Source organism: Cervus elaphus, chromosome 15, assembly GCF_910594005.1.
Source record: "Cervus elaphus chromosome 15, mCerEla1.1, whole genome shotgun sequence".
NCBI classification, from domain to species: Eukaryota; Metazoa; Chordata; class Mammalia; order Artiodactyla; family Cervidae; genus Cervus; species Cervus elaphus.
In genome coordinates, this window is record NC_057829.1 from 37,686,454 (window position 1) to 37,704,730 (window position 18,277).

Here is an 18,277-nt window from a genome sequence, read left to right on the forward strand (position 1 = left end):
TCAGCAAACATTCAAGACCCAGCTTACTATCTTCATAAATACAATGTGGTCTTCTTAGTTGAAATGGGCTACCTCATCCTAAAATGTCACCATTGAAAAGTCATTTGACATGGATCTGAATGTGGAATCTGTACAGTGACAGATTTCAGTTCAGTGATCAAGATAAATCATTTATAACGGATGTGTTTTGTAGTTGAGTGGCTAATTTCTTCCACACTTATATGGCATTTATTTCCCAGAGAGGATACCATCATAGTTCACTACACGGAGTACCTCACACCAAGGTGGTTGTTTATATCAAGTTAGGAAATACTGCCTCCTGAACCACCACCAGAGCCCTCTCGGCACACATATGAAGGCCTACATAGACATAGGCTTACATAGACAGTATTTTCATGTAACATTGTTTTTGTACATCCCATGGAACAAGGGCTTAAGTCGTCCCATTCAGAACTACTCTGTGATAGAATTACCTCATTCAGTTGCTTTTAATATAGGAGTAGTGCTGAAACCTATATTGATGTTGCATCATCCTTGTGCTGTATTATTGGAGTTTCTCATCACAAGCTGCACGACAACTTGTCTCATCTTGCCCTCAGACTGGAATCAAGTCAAGGGTTGTTTTTATTTGCTTTTCTTCATTCTGCCCAGATGGATGGAACTGTTGGTAGCCCCCAGTTGTCTGTCTATCAACATATAAATCAGAAGCTTTGAGTTGCTCACACAAAAGGAATCATGGATACATTGGAAACATGTGGGCCCTGAATTTTCTGGAGCTTTTGACTTTGTAGCATATTGTTTGTCTCCCTGGTTATTTCCCTAGCCCTCAATTTTTTTTTTTTAATAGGAGAATAATTGCTTTACAGTGTTGTATGGGTTTCTGCTATACAACAACCATAAGTTGTTGAATCAGCTATAAGTTTACATATAGCCCTCACATCTTAAGCATGTTTCAGGCAGGTCTCAGCAGAGCTGCTGGCATTTTTTAAGTATATTGCCAATGTGAAGATTATTTGGTTCAAGGTCTGGCACATATTTAGACACAGCTCCCTATATCCCTTGCTATATGTACAAGCAAATAACTTCAATTAGGCCAGTCTCATTATGAAGAAAACTCCCAAAGAACCAATGGAAAGATGTTAATGATTTGCCAGTTTGGTTCCTTGGAGAGAAGGACTTCCGCTCTACCTCACTAATATTGGGCACTTCATCAATAAACTAGGGGTGAACAAGTAACTAAATGGTGCTTCTGCAGTGCCTAAGGACACTTGAAAGCAATTTGTTCTCTTAAGTGGATTAAATAACTCCTCCCTGAACATCTTATTACCTGATGAGTTTGTAAAAATTAGCTTTTTCTTCATAGGGAGTGCATAAGTGAACCCTGAAAATGATTTGTGGCTGAAAGTCAAGCAGTTTAGGCTCAGTTGTGTTTCTGTTACTTACTAACCATGTGGTTTTGGGAAAGTTTGTTCACCTCTGTTCCTCGTGTTTAAAATGAGGATCATGACAATCTTATCAGTTTCTGTGAGTTAATACTTAAAGCAGTTCTTGGCACATAATAAATGACAGGAACTTAGCCACTATTGTATAATCAAAGGGTGCAATATTCCAAATGAACTGCAGTTTTTACATAGAAAAGTTTATCAAACTGTAAAAATGATGGGAATTGTACATTCTAATGCATGGCATAGGGAAGATCAAACTGTTGTTTTTTGTTTTTGCTTAAGCTATGTGCCTCCTTTTTCATCCCACTGTCTGCACAGTTCTTGGCACATGGATTGTTAAATGAATAAATTAATTATTAACTGATTTATGTTCATAACATTCCTTTTGATGTTTTTGTGCAGGCCAAAATGACCTGGGTATTCCCAGGAAAGTGTATTGCTTTAAGAAATAGCCAGTGAAGGGGTATAAGAAATATGGTGGTTTATGTTCTGTATATGTCTTAACTGACAAAATTAATTACTTCAATAATAATCAGTGTTTATCATTATAATAAAAGAACAGAAATGTGTGTGTGGTGAGAGAGAAAAAGGGAAATTTTAAATAGATGTAACTTTTTATATTTCAACATTGTCAGTTTTCATGAATATTATTATTTATTGATTATACCAAAGCCTTTGACGGTGTAGATCACAAAAAACTGTGGAAAATTCTTAAAGAGATGGGAATACCAGACCACCTGACCTGCCTCTTGAGAAACCTGTATGCAGGTCAAGAAGCAACTGTTAGAACTGGACATGGAACAACAGACTCGTTCCAAATCAGGAAAGGAGTATGTCAAGGCTGTATATTGTCACCCTGCTTATTTAACTTACATGCAGAGTATGTCATGAGAAACGCTGGGATGGATGACGCACAAGCTAGAATCAAGGTTACTGGGAGAAATATCAATAACCTCAGATATGCAGATGACACCACCTTTATGGTAGAAACTGAAGAAGAACTAAAGAACCTCTTGATGAAAGTGAAAGAAGAGAGTGAAAAAGTTGGCTTAAAGCTCAACATTCAGGAAACTAAGATCACAGCATCTGGTCCTATCACTTCATGGAAAACAGTGGAAACAGTGACAGACTTTATTTTTAGGGGCTCCAAATTCACTGCAGATGGTGATGCAGCCATGAAATTAAAAGATACGTGCTCCTTGGAAGAAAAGTTATGACCAACCTAGACAGCATATTAAAAAGCAGAGACATTACTTTGCCAACAAAGGTCCGTCTAATCAGGCTATGGCTTTTCCAGTAGTCAGGTATGAATGTGAGAGTTGGACTATAAAGAAAGCTGAGTGCCAAAGAATTGATGCTTTTGAACTGTGTGTTGGAAAAGATTCTTGAGAGCCTCTTAGTCTGCAAGGAGATCCAATCAGTCCATCCTAAAAGAAATCAGTCCTGAATATTCATTGGAAGGACTGATGTTGAAGCTGAAACTCCCAATACTTTGTCCATCTGATGGGAAGAATTGACTCATTAGAAGACCCTGATGTGGAGAAAGATTGAAGGTAGGAGGAGAAGGGGACGACAGAGGATGAGATGGTTGGATGGCATCACCGACTTGATGGACATGAGTTTGAGTAACCTCCGGGAGTTGGTGATGGACAGGGAGGTTTGGCATGCTGCAGTCCATGGGTTTTCAAAGAGTTGGACAAGACTGAGAGAGTGAACTGAAATGAATTGATTGTAAAAAAGTAAACAATTACTCTATAAAATTGAAGAGTACAATTCTCCCTTGCTTGACAGTATTTCTGAGAATTATAGTTCTTATAATTAGATGTAACAGTTCTGCTATGTTAAAAGTAGACCGATTTTCTTAAGACATCTACTTATACTGTTTAGTGTTTGAATAATTTAAAAGTTCTTTTTTCTGTTCCTTTTACTGGTTATGAATTCATTCTGATTTAAAGTATCTAGATTGCCCTCAAACTTATCAAACATGACACTCATTTCTTACTGCAATTTCTAGACTCACAAAACTTGAATCCCCATATCCCCTGTCATATACAGAGATGGAACAGCCAAGGTTGTGGGAAGAATGAAGAGTGACCATTAGTTATACTTGCCAGCAAAACAGACTATAGCCAGCCATTTCTGAGCCATCTAATTCTGCTGGAAAGTTTTTGTTTTGTTTTGTTTTTAATTGATCTATAGTTGATTTACAATGTTGTGTTAATTTCTGATATATAGCAAAGTGATTCAGTTATGGATATATATGCATATTCTTTTTCATATGCTTTTCCATTATAGTTTATTACAGGATTCCAAGGTGGTTCAGATGGTAGTTTATTATAGAACATTGAATATATAGTTCCCTGTGCTATACAGTAAGATCTTGTTGTTTATCTATTGTATATACAGAAGGTTGTATCTGCTAATTCAAAATCCCTACTTTATCCCTCCCTTTTCCTCTTTGGTAACCATAAATTTGTTTTCTATGCCTGTGAGTCTGTTTTTGTTTCATAAATAAGTTCATTTGTGGCTTATTTTGGGTTCCACATATAAGTGATATCATGCAGTATTGTTTCTCTTTCTGATTTCCTTTACTTAGTATGATAATCTCTAGGTACATCCATGTTGCTGCAAATGACATTATTCTTTTTTATGGCTGAGTTATATTCCATTGCACCACATCAATTTTATTTTATTTATTGTTTTAATTTTATCAGAGTCTAGTTGACTTATAATGTTGTGTTAGTTTTAGGAGTATAGCAAAGTGACTCATTTATGTCTATAAATATATATATATATATATATATATATTCTTTTTCAGATTCTTTTCTCATATAGGTTATCACAGAATATTAAGCAGAGTTACCTTTGGTATACAGTAGGTCCTGGCTGGTTATCTATCTTGTAAATTCTACTGGGAAGTTCCTGTTCAATCAGGCTAGGGCTAATAGCTGTTCTGGTTGTAGGCAGAAGTTTGTTTGTTTGTTTTTAACTTTTATTCTCATGATAAGTTATTTCACCCATATCCCTTCTTTGAAATACCACAATTCTAGTCTCTCTAGTGTCCTAAGTGCATATAATCATGAAGATTTTATTCACACAAGAACCCAAATGCGGTCCAGCCACCTTTTCTACAATCTCTATTTTTTCACAAAGCACATTCTCCTTCCCCAGGAGCAAGCTTATGGGTCTCTGGCCACTCGATCTTGTGCACAGTTTCTAGTTTTCCATGATAACAGTATGACAGAGAATTTCCAGAGCTTTTTCTCTGTGGGCTCCCACTGATTTGTGAATTACTTGCAGGGAAAAATCCTGTATTTTTATAAAAGTATGCTAGATATCTATCATAAACTATATTAAGCAGGTTAAAAAAATACCATGGAAAGGAAGAAATGCATCTACTTTTTAAAAATCATTACAGTAGTTCTTCATATGAGATATTTCTCAATTGAAATAGCTCTTAGTCACTAAAAATAAATAAATAAATAAATAAACTCTGTATAGGCAGATTAATAGCTATGTAAAGCACATCAGTTTACCAGGGCAAAGGAGGAGGAGAAAATTAGAAAATATTGCCTAATGAGTAGAGTTACCTTTTGAAACAATGGAAAAGTTTTGAAAATCTGTTGGTCATGGTTATACCACATTGAGAATGTAATTAATATCACTGAATTGTGCCCTTAAAATTTGTCAAAATAACAAATTTTATATATATTCTACCACAATAGAATTTTAAAATGAGTCATTTGCAAAAGAAAAGCATGGAAATATTCAAGATAACTAAATGAGTATTTTCTAAAAAGAAAATCATTCCCAGATAGAGAAATCATAAGAGAGAGCACAGAAATTAGTCTTGGAAATAAATATGATTGTAGCAATATATTTTTTCATTCATTCTCGTTTAAGAAACATACTACTACAACAGAAATAATCATTAGATAACGCAACAAATTAAAAAACTGAATAACTGAATTATTATAAGAAAGCTGCATTTAAATAAACAAATCTCCAGAGTTGAAATGCTGTATGCATCAGAGCCCAGTTCTCACTGTTGATCACAGACATTCCGTTCAGGCACTCAGTCATGTTCGACTGTTTGCGACCCCATGGACTGCCGTGCGGGAGGGTACCCTGTACATCACCAACTACCGGAGCTGACTCAAACTGATGTCCATTGAGTCGGTGATGCCATCAAACCATCTCAACCTTTGATGTCCCCTTCTCCTCCGGCCTTCAATAGTTCCCAGCAGCAGGGTGTTTTCCAATGAGTCAGTTCTTCACATCAGGTGGCCAAAATGAGTTTCAGCTTCAGCGTCAGTCTTTCCAATGAATATTCAGGACTGTTTCCTTTAGGATGGACTGGTTGAATCTCCTTGCAGTCCAAAGGACTCTCAAGAGTCTTTTCTAACACCACAGTTCAAAAGCATCAATTCGTTGGAGCTCAGCTTTCTTTATAGTCCAACTCTCACATCCATACATGACTACTGGAAAAACCATAGTTTTGACTAGATGGACCTTTATGGGCAAAGGTTTCTGCTTTTTAATATGCTGTCTAGGTTGGCCATAACTTTCCCTCAAAGGAATAAGCCTCTTTTAATTTCATGGCTGAGTTCACCATCTGCAGTGATTTTGCAGCCCCCCAAAATAAAGTTTCTCACTGTTTCTGTTGTTTCCCCATCTATTTTCCATGGAGTGATGGGACCAGATGCCAAGATTTTAGTTTTCTGAATGTTGAGTTTTAAGCCAACATTTTCACTCTCCTCTTTCACTTTCTTCAAGAGGTTCTTTAGTTCTTCGCTTTCTGCCATAAGGGTGGTGTCATCTGCATATCTGAGGTTATTGATATTTCTCCTGGTGATCTTGTTACCAGCTTGTGTTTTATCCAGCCCAGCATTTCACATGATGTACTCAACATATAAGTTAAATAAGCAGGCTGACAATATACAGCCTTGACATACTCCTTTCCCAGTTGGAAACCAGTCTCTTCTTCCATGTCCAGTTCTAACTGTTGCTTCCTGACCTGCATACAGGTTTCTCAAGAGGCAGGTCAGGTGGTCTGGTATTCCCCTCTCTTGAAGAATTTTCCACAGTTTGTTGTGATCCACACAGTCAAAGGCTTTGGCATAGTCAATAAAGCAGAAATAGATGTTTTTCTGGAACTCTATTGTTTTTTCAATAATCCAGCAGATGTTGGCAATTTGATCTCTGGTTCCTCTGCCTTTTAATATCCAGCTTGAACATCTAGAGGTTCAAGGTTCACATACTGTTGAAGCACGGCTTCGGGAATTTTGAGCATTACTTTGCTAGTGTGTGAGATGAGTACACTTGTGCGGTAATTGGAACATTCTTTGGCATTGCCTTTCTTAGGGATTGGAATGAAAACTGACCTTTTCCAGTCCTGTGGCCACTGCTGAGTTTTCAAATTTGCTGTCATATTGAGTGCAGCACTTTCACAGCATCATCTTTTAGGATTTGAAATAGCTCAACTGGAATTCCATCGCTTTAAGAAGCATCTAGTGATGCTTCTTAAGGCACACTTGACTTCGTATTCCAGGATGTCTGGCTCTAGCTGAGTGATCACACCATCATGGTTATCTGGGTCATGAAGATCTTTTTGTATCATTCTTCAATGTATTCTTGTCACCTCTTTGTAATATCTTTTGCTTCTGTTAGGTCCATATATTTTCTGTCCTTTATTGAGCTCATCTTTCCATGAAATGTTCCCTTGATATCTCTAATTTTCTTGAAGAGATCTCTAGTCTTTCTCATTCTATTGTTTTCCTCTATTTCTTTGCATTGATCACTGAGGTAGGCTTTCTTATCTCTCCTTGCTATTCTTTGGAACTCTGCATTCATATGCTTATATCTTTCCTTTTCTCCTTTGTTTTTCACTTCTCTTCTTACAGCTATTTGTAAGGCCTCCTCAGACAATCATTTTGCCTTTTTGCATTTCTGTTTCTTGAGGATGGTCTTGATCACTGCCTCCTGTGAAATGTCATGAACCTCCATCCATAGTTCTTCCAGCACTTTGTCTATCAGATCTAATCCCTTGAATCTATTTGTCACTTCCACTGTATAATCATAGAGATTTGTTTTAGATCATGCCTGAATAGTCTAGTGGTTTTCCCTACTTTCTTCAACTTAAGTCTGAATTTGACAATAAGGTGTCCATGTTCTGAGTGAGAATTAACTCCCCGTCTTGTTTTTGCTGACTTCATAGAGCTTATGCATCTTTGGAAGCAAAGAATATAATCAATCTAATTTCAGTATTGACCATCTGGTGTTATCCATGTGTAGAGTGTTCCCTTGTGTTGCTGGAAGAGGCTGTTTGCTATGACCAGTGCATTCTTTTGGCAAAACTCTGTTAGCCTTTGCCCTGCTTCATGTTGTACTTCAAGGCTAAATTTGCCTGTTACTCCAGGTATCTGTTGACTACCTACTTTTGCATTACAGTCCCTTATAATGAAAAGGATGTCTTTTTTGGATGTTAGTTTTAGAAGGTCTTGTAGGTCTTTGTAGAACCATTAAACTTCCTCAGCAGTACTGGTCAGGGCCTAGACTTGGATTACTATGATACTGAATGGCTTGCCTTGGAAATGAACAGAGATCATTCTGTCTTTTTGAGACTGCATCCAGGTACTGAGTTTTAGACTCTTTTGTTGATGATGCTGGCTAATCCATTTCTTCTAAGGGATTCTTCCCGACAGTAGTAGATATAATGGTCATCTGAGTTAAATTCACCCATTCCAGTCCATTTTAGTTTGCTGATTCCTAAAATGTAGATGTTCACTCTTGCCATCTCCTGTTTGACCACTTCCAATTTGTGTTGATTCATGGACCTAACATTCCAGGTGCCTATGCAATATTGTTCTTTACAGCATCGGAATTTACTTCCATCACCAGTCACATCCACAACTGGGTGTTGTTTTTGCTTTGGCTTCATCTCTTAATTCTTTCTGGAGTTATCTCCACTGCTCTACAGTAGCATATTGCACACCTACTGACCTGGGGAGTTCATCTTTCAGTGTGCTATCTTTTCTCCTTTTCATACTTAGGTGGTGGAAATGGTGTGATGAACAGAGGAATATAAAACAGACATGGATGCATCTGCCATTCATTTTGGATAGCAAGCACTGTCAAGTTTGTAACAGTCACAGGAATAAAGGGTCAGATAGACTGTATTTGTGCCCAAATCTTCCTCTTGTTAAGATCTTTAGTCTCACTGATGCAGTTTCCTCATCTAACAAATAAAGGGGAAAAAGATACAGCAGAATGTATTTTTTTGTGAAGGGTGAAGAGTTACTGGTTAAGGCCTGTCATGCATTTGTTCTTTCAATTCAGTTCACTCACTCAGTCATGTCCGTATCTTTGCAACCCTGTTAACCACAGCACGCCAGGCCTCCCTGTCCATCATCAACTCCCGGAGTTCACCGAAACTCATGTCCATTGAGTCGGTGATACCATCCAACCATCGCATCCTCTGTCATCCCCTTCTCCTCCTGTCCTCAATCTTTCCCAGCATCAGGGTCTTTTCAAATAGGTCAGCTCTTTGCATCAGGTGGCCAAAGTATTGGAGTTTCTTCTTGAACATCAGTCCTTCCAATGAACACCCAGGACTGATCTCCTTTAGGATGGACTGGTTGGATCTCCTTGAAATCCAAGGGACTCTCAAGTGTCTTCTCAAACACCACAGTTCAAAAGCATCAATTCTTCAGCACTCAGCTTTCCTTATAGTCCAACTCTCACATCCATACATGACTACTGGAAAAACCATAGCCTTGTCTAGACGGACCTTTGTTAACAAGTAATGTCTCTGCTTTTTAATATGCTATCTAGATTGGTCATAACTTTCCTTCAAAGGAGTAAGAGTCTTTTAATTTCATGGTTGCAATCACCATCTGCAGTGATTTTGGAGCCCAGAAAAATAAAGTCATCCACTGTTTCCACTGTCTCCCCATCTATTTGCCATGAAGTGATGGGACTGGATGCCATGATCTTAGTTTTCTGAATGTTGAGCTTTAAGCCAACTTTTTCACTCTCCTCTTTCACTTTCATCATGAGGCTATTTGGTTCTTCTTCACTTTCCACCATAAGGGTGGTGTCATCTGCATATCTGAGGTTATTAATATTTCTCCCAGTAATCTTGATTCCAGCTTGTGCTTCTTCCAGCCCAGCGTTTTTCATGATGTACTCTGCATATAAGTTAAATAAGCAGGGTGACAATATACAGCCTTGACATACTCCTTTCCCAGTTTGAAACCAGTCTCTTGTTCCATGTCCAGTTCTAACTGTTGCTTCCTGACCTGCATACAGGTTTCTCAAGAGGCAGGTCAGGTGGTCTAGTATTCCCATTTCTTTTAGAATTTTCCATAGTTTATCGTGATTCACACAGTCAAAGTCTTTGGCATAGTCAATAAAGCAGAAATAGATGTTTTTCTAGAACTCTCTTGCTTTCTCAATGATCCTGTGGATGTTGGCAATTTGATCTCTGGTTTCTCTGCCTTTTCTAAAACCAGCTTGAACATCTGGAATTTCATGGTTCACGTAGTGCTGAAGCCTGGCTTGGAGAATTTTAAGCATTACTTTATAAGCGTGTGAGATGAGTGCAATTGTGTGGTAGTTTGAGCATTCTTTGGCATTGCCTTTCTTAGGAATTGGAATGAAAACTGACCTTTTCCAGTCCTTTGCCCACTGCTGAGTTTTCAAATTTGCTGGCATATTGAGTGTAGCACTTTCACAACATCATCTTTTAGGATTTAAAATAGCTCAACTGGAATTTCAGCACCTCCACTAGCTTTGTTTGTAGTGATACTTCTTATGGCCCACTTGACTTCACATTCCAGGATGTCTGCCTCTAGGTGAGTGATCAAACCCATCATGATTATCTGGGTTGTGAAGATCTTTTTTGTACAGTTCTTCTGTGTTCTGCCACCTCTTTATATCTTCTGCTTCTGTTAAGTCCATACCATCTCTGTCCTTTATTGAGCCCATCTTTGCATGAAATGTTCCCTTGGTAGTTCTAATTTTCTTTAAGAGATCTCTAGTCCTTCCCATTCTGTTGTTTTCCTCTATTTCTTTGCTGAGGTAGGCTTTCTTATCTCTCCTTGCTATTCTTTGGAACTCTGCATTCAAATGGGAATATCTTTCCTTTTCTCCTTTGCTTTTCTTTTTTTTTTTTTTCCATTTATTTTTGTTAGTTGGAGGCTAATTACTTTACAATATTGTAGTGGTTTTTGTCATACATTGAAATGAATCAGCCATGGATTTACATGTATTCCCCATCCCGATCCCCCCTCCCACCTCCCTCTCCATGTGCGTCCCTCCCAAAGCTGTGCGCTCGGTCGAAGAGGACGACCATCCCCGATAGAGGAGGACTGGTCTTCGGTCAAGGGTATACGAGTAGCTGCGCTCCTCTGCTAGAACCTCCAAACAAGCTCTCCTTTGCTTTTTACTTCTCTTCTTTTCACAGCTATTTGTAAGGCCTCCCAGACAACCATGTTGCCTTTTTGCATTTCTTTTCCATGGGGATGGTCTTGATCCCTGTCTCCTGTACAATGTCATGAACCTCCATCCATAGTTCATCAGACACTCTGTCTATCAGATCTAGTCCCTTAAATCTATTTCTCACTTCCCCTGTATAGTCATAAGGGATTTGATTTAGGTCATACCTGAAGGGTCTAGTGGTTTTCTCCACTTTCTTCAGTTTAAGTCTGAATTTGTCAATAAGGAACCTGATCTGAGCCACAGTCATCTCCCAGTCTTGTTTTCGCTGACTGTATAGAGCTTCTCCAACTTTGGCTGCATAGAGCACAATCAATCTGATTTCGGGGTTGACCATCTGGTGATGTCCATGTGTAGAGTCTTCTCTTGTGTTATTGGAAGAGGGTGTTTGCTATGACCAGTGTGTTCTCTTGGCAAAACTCTATTAGCCTTTGCCCTGCTTCATTCTGTACTCCAAGGCCAAATGTGCTTGTTACTCCAGGTGTTTCTTGACTTCCTACTTTTGCATTCCAGTCCCCTATAATGAAAAGGATATCTTTTTTGGATGTTAGTTTTAGAAGGTCTTGTAGGCCTTCACAGAACCGTTCAACTTCAGCTTCTTCAGTATTACTGATTGGAGCAAGGACTTGGATTACTGAGATATTGAATGGTTTGCCTTGGAAATGAACAGAGATTCTGTCGTTTTTGAGATTGCATGTAAGTACTGCATTTTGGACTCTTTTTTGACTATGATGGCTACTACTCCATTTCATCTAAGGGATTTCTGCCCACAGTAGTAAATATAATGGTCATCTGAGTTAAATTCATCCATTCCAGTCCATTTTAGTTCGCTGATTTCCTAGGATGTCAACGTTCACTCTTGCTGTTTCCTGTTTGACCACTTCCAATTTGCCTTGATTCATAGACCTAACATTCCAGGTTCCTATGCAATATTGCTCTTTACATCATCGGACCTTGCTTCCATCACCATTCACATCCACAACTGGGTGTTGTTTTGCTTTGGCTCCATCCCATCATTCTTTCTGGATGTTCTTTGCCTACCTATTATTAACATAGAAGTTCAAATTAGTTAAATGTTAACCGAGTGTTATTCTACATAAAATATGAATTCCAGAAGTAACTTTAGCTCCAGATATGCTTTGTATGAATAGTTGTTTTTTTTTTTTTCCACTTTCTTTCCTCCTTCCCTGCTATCTTCCTTTTCTCCCTCCCTCCCCCGCTTCCTTTGTTTCCTTTTTTATGGGCTAAATTTATACTTAGCGTGCTGTTTTTGTTTAGTTCCTAAGTTACGTCTGATGCTTTTGCAATCCCATGGACTGTAGCCCACAAGGCTCCTCTGTCCATGGGATTTTCCAGGCAAGAATATTGAAATAGGTTGCTGTTTCCTTCTCCAGGATATCTTCCTGACTCAGGGATAGAACCCATGTCTCATACATTAACAGGAGGATTCTTTACCACTGAACCATCAGGGAATAATACTTAGCATACTCGTTAATATTATTTCATCTCAATCCCAGACTGTTGAGAAATACCAATTAGTGTTCAAAGCATCCCTGATTGTGGACAAAGTGTAAATTATCTTTTGCAAGCAAACATTGTTATAACTGAGACACAGTCTTTGCCTTGAAAGGTTAATCTGATAAGCATTGATTTCTGTGTGGAATTTACTCTAACCTTATTCTCATTTTCTGTTTTCCTTCCTTATGTGCTGACTTTGGTGTAGCAGACCACTTGGGGATTGAATTCATGGGTAAGACTAAACAATTTTCTCCTTATATATCCGGAAAAGCTGTTTGATAATGTGTATACCGTTCTTCTTCCTCATCTGATTATAATTGAAATGCCCCACTATCAGATACTATTAGTAGTAAAAAAAAAAAAAAAGTTTTTGTCAATTTTTCACTAAGTAGTGGCTCAAAATGAATGACTTAACTACTTATTGAGAAGGCAATTTAATGTTAAGTGCTGTCTTGAAAGCTGACAGAAGTTGGATTTGGTTTCTGGCTTTGTTTGCTTTCTTAATTCTCAATTTTCTTATCTGTAAATAGGTGTAGACTAGTTCCTATTTTATTACACACATATATTGCTTAACACAATATCTGTAAAATGGTGTATGCTCAATAAATGGTAGACAATAATGGTGATGGTTTAAAAATATCAGTTTTCATTACTTTCTGCTCTTTATTTTTTTTCCTTTTGCATGGTGAATAATTTGGATACATTTTGGTCAATCTTAATTCTGGAGTATGGGTTCTATTAATGTTTTCATCTACAAAGTTAAAATAATTATTTTGAAAGTTTTTGTAGTCTATGGTGTGTTTTTAAAAAGATTAGAATACCTCCCACAGTAATTATTTTCTGTACTCATAGATAATTACATTAAGAATTGTACATAATTTTCTGAGTCTATATTATAATAAAATGATTTAAAAACACATTCCATAGGGCTGATAAGCATCATGGTATTAGAATGGAAAGATACCTAGGAGTTAAAGTTAGTGAAATTGAAGATCAAAATTTGAATCCAAATTTATAGTTTTTCCTTGATTCCATTTTGTTGAACTTTAGGTTTTTCTCTTATATAATATAGATATGAATGCTTGCTTCATACATTTTTGTTTATTGTGATAATACCTTTAAATTCATGTATCCATTCATCCATTAATTCAGCAAATATGTATCAATTGCTCACTCTAAGCAAAGAAAAAATGCAAAACGCTACAGATAATATAATAAGTAAAAATAGGTGATAAAAGCTGATTTGCTGGAACTTATAATCTAGGAAATTTTCAGATGATAATTAGGGAATAAAACTGATAAATATAAAATTGAGGATTTCTAAGATCTATTTGAGGCAAAATAATATTAGTTCAGAATAGTGATAATATCTGGTCTGAATGGCCCTCATCAAAAAGTCTACAAACAATAAATGCTGGAAAGGGTGTGGAGAAAAGGAACTGCTCTTGCACTGTTGGTGGGAATGTAAATTGATACAGCCAATATGGAAGACAGTATGGAGATACCTTAAAAAACTAGGAATAAAACCACCATATGACCCAGCAATCCCACTCCTAAGCATATACCCTGAGGAAACCAAAACTGAAAGAGACACATGTGTCCCATTGTTCATTTCAGCACTATTTACAATAGCTAGACCATGGAAGCAACCTAGATGTTCATCAATAGATGAATGGTTAAAGAAGATGTGGTATATATACAGAATAGAATATTACTCAGCCATAAAAAGGAATGCATTTGAGTCAGCTCTAATGAGGTAGATGCACCTAGAACCTGTTATACAGAGTGATGTGAGTCAGAAAAGAGAAAGATAAATACCATATTCTAACACATATATACAGAATCTAGAAAAATAGTACTGAAGAATTTATTTTCAGGGCAGCAGTGGAGAAACACACATAAAGAATAGATTTAAGGACATGGGAAGAGGGGAGGAGAGGGTGAGATGTATGGAAAGAATAACATAGAAACTTACATTACCATATGTAAAATAGATAGCAAACAGGAATTTGCTGTGTGGCTCAGGAAACTCAAACAGGGGCTCTGCATCAACCTAGAGGGTAGGATGGGGAGGGAGGTGGGAGGGAGGTTCAAAAGGGAGGGGATATATGTATACCTATGGCTGATTCATGTTGAGGTTTGACAGAAAACAGCAAAATTCTGTAAAGCAGTTTTCCTCCCATAAAAATTAAATTAATTAAAGAAAGAATAGTGTAACAATAGAAGATGTGAAAAATTGATAGATATTGGAAACATGGCAACAAGTATTTGAAAGGAATTGATGTTGAAAGGTAGATAAGGGTGATTATCAGGGATGACTACAAAATTTATAGTTTGCATGTTTAGATAAAATGTGGGTCCATTTTCTGAAAAATAAGACTAAAAGAACAGATTTATGGGGGACTTGTACTAGATTAGGTTTGAAAATTTTGAATTCTGGGTACCTTTGTTGTGTCTGGTAGAAGATATTAGTAGTTATATTTTTTATAAGTTTTGAGAGTTAATTAGAAACCAGTGATTACGTATTTGTATTAAAACTGATTAAAACTGATATTCCTGTTGTACAATATTACTTGTTAGTGCTTTATGGTCTAAGTATTAGATCATAGAAAAAAACAGACACCTTAGTTTCTGCAGATTTGGGGTTTTGCTAGATAGATGTGATGACAGCTTGTAAGGGCAATGAAATTCAAGATAATATTGAAATAAAGCATCACAGACTATAAGATAGGTATGTAATGAAATGAATAAGGAATGTATAATTTGAATGGAAATGATGAGTAGTTACCATGTGTGTCCTCAAACAAATTGTTGGCATGAAGAGGTTGTAGTCATATGGACTAGGAATTACAGGAAACTGTGGATATGGTGATGTGGTACAGTATAAATTTTTGAGAAAGATATGTGGTTTGTACTTTGCTTTTTTACTGATGATGATGGGCTATAGCAGCATGGAAGACAGTATCAACAGTCATTTGAGGACAGCAAGTACTTAATATAATCAATAGAGAAATGTTTTCTATTATATGCTGATGATTGCTGGCTCAGAGAAGAGAGGCTCCAGAAGTTATATAGAAGAACGACTCTAGATATAAGAAATAAGGCCTGGTGGTGTGTGGGACTGGCATAGCATTAAACTCCACAGTCAATGTGGCCATGGTTATAGTAAATTAAACTTGCTACACCAATGATAATTATTGTTATTGAAAGAAACAGATGAGTCATTATCCTATTGAACTTTCCCTGAGGATTTTCAGTGGCACTGATACCTTACAATATAATGATTTGCTGTGGAATCAAGATATGTATTATGAGGTCTGTTTTAAAACATTCAAAATCATTTAGTTACCAGTAGGCAAAACTAAGAAGCTATTGTCTCATTCATCTATGTGAATCTGCAGTCTAACTGGTGTTATAATGAGTCTTACAAAAGCTGAAGTCAAAGCATAACTTTAAAGACAGGGTGCTCAGGGCTGGTCTACTGTGATGACCCTGAGGGATGGGATGGGGAGGGATATGGGAGGGGGTTCAGGATGGGGAACACATGTACACCCATGAATGATTCATGTGAATGTATGGCAAAAACCACCACAATGTTGTAAAGTAATTAGCCTCCAATTAAAATAAATAAATTAAAAAAAAAATGACTTACAGGGAATGGATTCTCAATGTGCAAATATCTGACTCCAGCAGCTGAATTTGCCTTGGAGGGAAGAGGCTGGCTAAAATCAGAGTTAAAGCAAATATTTAGTATGCATATAGATAATGGCAAATAATGGAGTATTCTGAATGGTGAATAGGTTTACAGACTTAATGAATAAACTGTTTTCACTGACCTCACTAATTCTAGATACTATTCACCCCCATAGATTCCTCTAACTGAATGTGTAATATTCTGTGCATTGCTTTGGGAATAAGTATTGAGATTTAACTCATAATTTTAAAATCCACATGGGTAAAATTGTTCCATGGAAGATGGTATCATCTTAATACTATGGCATCTCTAGGTATAAATTAAACTGATTAGCCAATATATAGGCATACTCTCTAGAAATTTAATTATGTCAGTTTATTGGTGTGCCTTACAAATAATCAGTGCCTGTTTGTGTTAATGAATTCCAGAATACCTTTGTTCTCAACTTTCATCATTCTTGCTTTGGGTAATGCAAATTTCATCTTTCCTTGGGTTGGAACATAGATCATAAGGTGATAATCCTTAAAAAATAAAAATAAGATTTGGCTGCACCAGATCTTAGTTGCAGCACTTGGGCTCTTTGATCTTCATTGTGGCATGTAGGATCTTTACTTGTGGCATTTGAATTCTTTAGTTGTGGCATGTGGCACGATCTTACACATATATCATTTCCCCAGTTCTTTGTATTCCTAGTGGCCATGGCATATGTGCACTCAGTGATCGGACTCAAAACCCGAACACATCAAGTTCAACAAATTCTTATTAATAGCAGAGAACTGCAAATCATATGCTTCAAGAATTCTATTATTAGTTAACTATTATACATTTGTCACACTTACTATATGCTAAACATATAAGATATGGAAAATGCAGATATATAATCCACACCCCTTAATGACCAAAGACTCTGAAACAAAAAATAGGGAAAGCTACATATAATTGAGGTGACATCAGTTCAGTTCAGTTCAGTTCAGTTGCTCAGTCATGTCTGAATCTTTGCGACCCCATGAACTGCAGCACACCAGGCCTCCCTGTCCATCACCAACTCCCGGAGTCCACCAAAACCCATGTCCATTGAGTCGGTGATGCCATCCAACCATCTCATCCTCTGTCGTCCCCTTCTCCTCCTGCCCTCAATCTTTCCCAGCATCAGAGTCTTTTCCAGTGAGTCAACTCTTCGCATGAGGTAGCCAAAATTTTGGAGTTTCAGCTTCAGCATCATACCTTCCAATGAACACCCAGGCCTGATCTCCTTTAGGATGGACTGGTTGGATCTCCTTGCAGTCCAAGGGACTCTCAAGTGTCTTCTCAAACACCACAGTTCAAAATCATCAATTCTTCGGTGCTCAGCTTTCTTTATAGTCCAACTCTCATATCCATACATGTCACTGGAAAAACAGTAGCCTTAACTAGACGGACCTTTGTTGGCAAAGTAATGTCTCTGCTTTTTAACATGCTGTCTAGGTTAGTCATAACTTTCCTTCCAAGGAGTAAGCATCTTTTAATTTCATGGCTGCAGTCACCATCTGCAGTGATTTTGGAGCCCAAAAAAACAAAGTCAGCCATAGTTTCCACTGTTTCCCCATCTATTTGCCATGAAGTGATGGGACTGGAGGCCATGATCTTAGTTTTCTGAATATTGAGCTTTAAGCCAACTTTTTCATTCTCCTCTTTCACTTTCATCAAGAGGCTCTTTAGTTCTTCTTCACTTTCTGCCATAAGGGTTTTTTTGTCATCTGCATATCTGAGGTTATTGATATTTCTCCCGGCAATCTTGATTCCAACTTGTGCTTCCTCCAGCCCAGCATATAAGTTAAATAAGCAGGTTGACAATATACAGCCTTGACATACCACTTTTCCTATTTGGAACCAGTCTGTTGTTCCATATCCAGTTCTAACTGTTGCTTCCTGACCTGCATACAGGTTTCTCAAGAGGCAGGTCAGGTGGTCTGGTATTCCCATCTCTTTCAGAATTTTCCACAGTTTAGTGTGAATATAACAAGTGCTATTAAGATGCATAGGCACAAAAAAAAAATTCATAGGTAAAATACAATGAAAGAAAAAAAATAAAAATAAAAGCCACTAAATGGGCTTAGGAAATTTAGAAACAGCTTCCTGGGTA

At 37.4% G+C, this 18,277-nt stretch overlaps 1 protein-coding gene across 7 annotated transcripts in view; it reads left to right on the plus strand.

The window, feature by feature from the left end:
- NRG3 (neuregulin 3) overlaps nt 1–18,277 on the plus strand; it is a 1,171,842-nt gene that overhangs the window by 1,020,264 nt on the left and 133,301 nt on the right. For 4 of the 7 annotated variants that reach the window (XM_043926573.1, XM_043926575.1, XM_043926571.1 and 1 more), the window contains exon 4: nt 12,667–12,693. In XM_043926573.1, coding sequence (XP_043782508.1) covers nt 12,667–12,693 — 27 coding nt within the window. The remainder of the gene's footprint in view (nt 1–12,666; nt 12,694–18,277) is intronic. The other 3 variants (XM_043926576.1, XM_043926572.1, XM_043926577.1) reach the window with 1 other exon arrangement.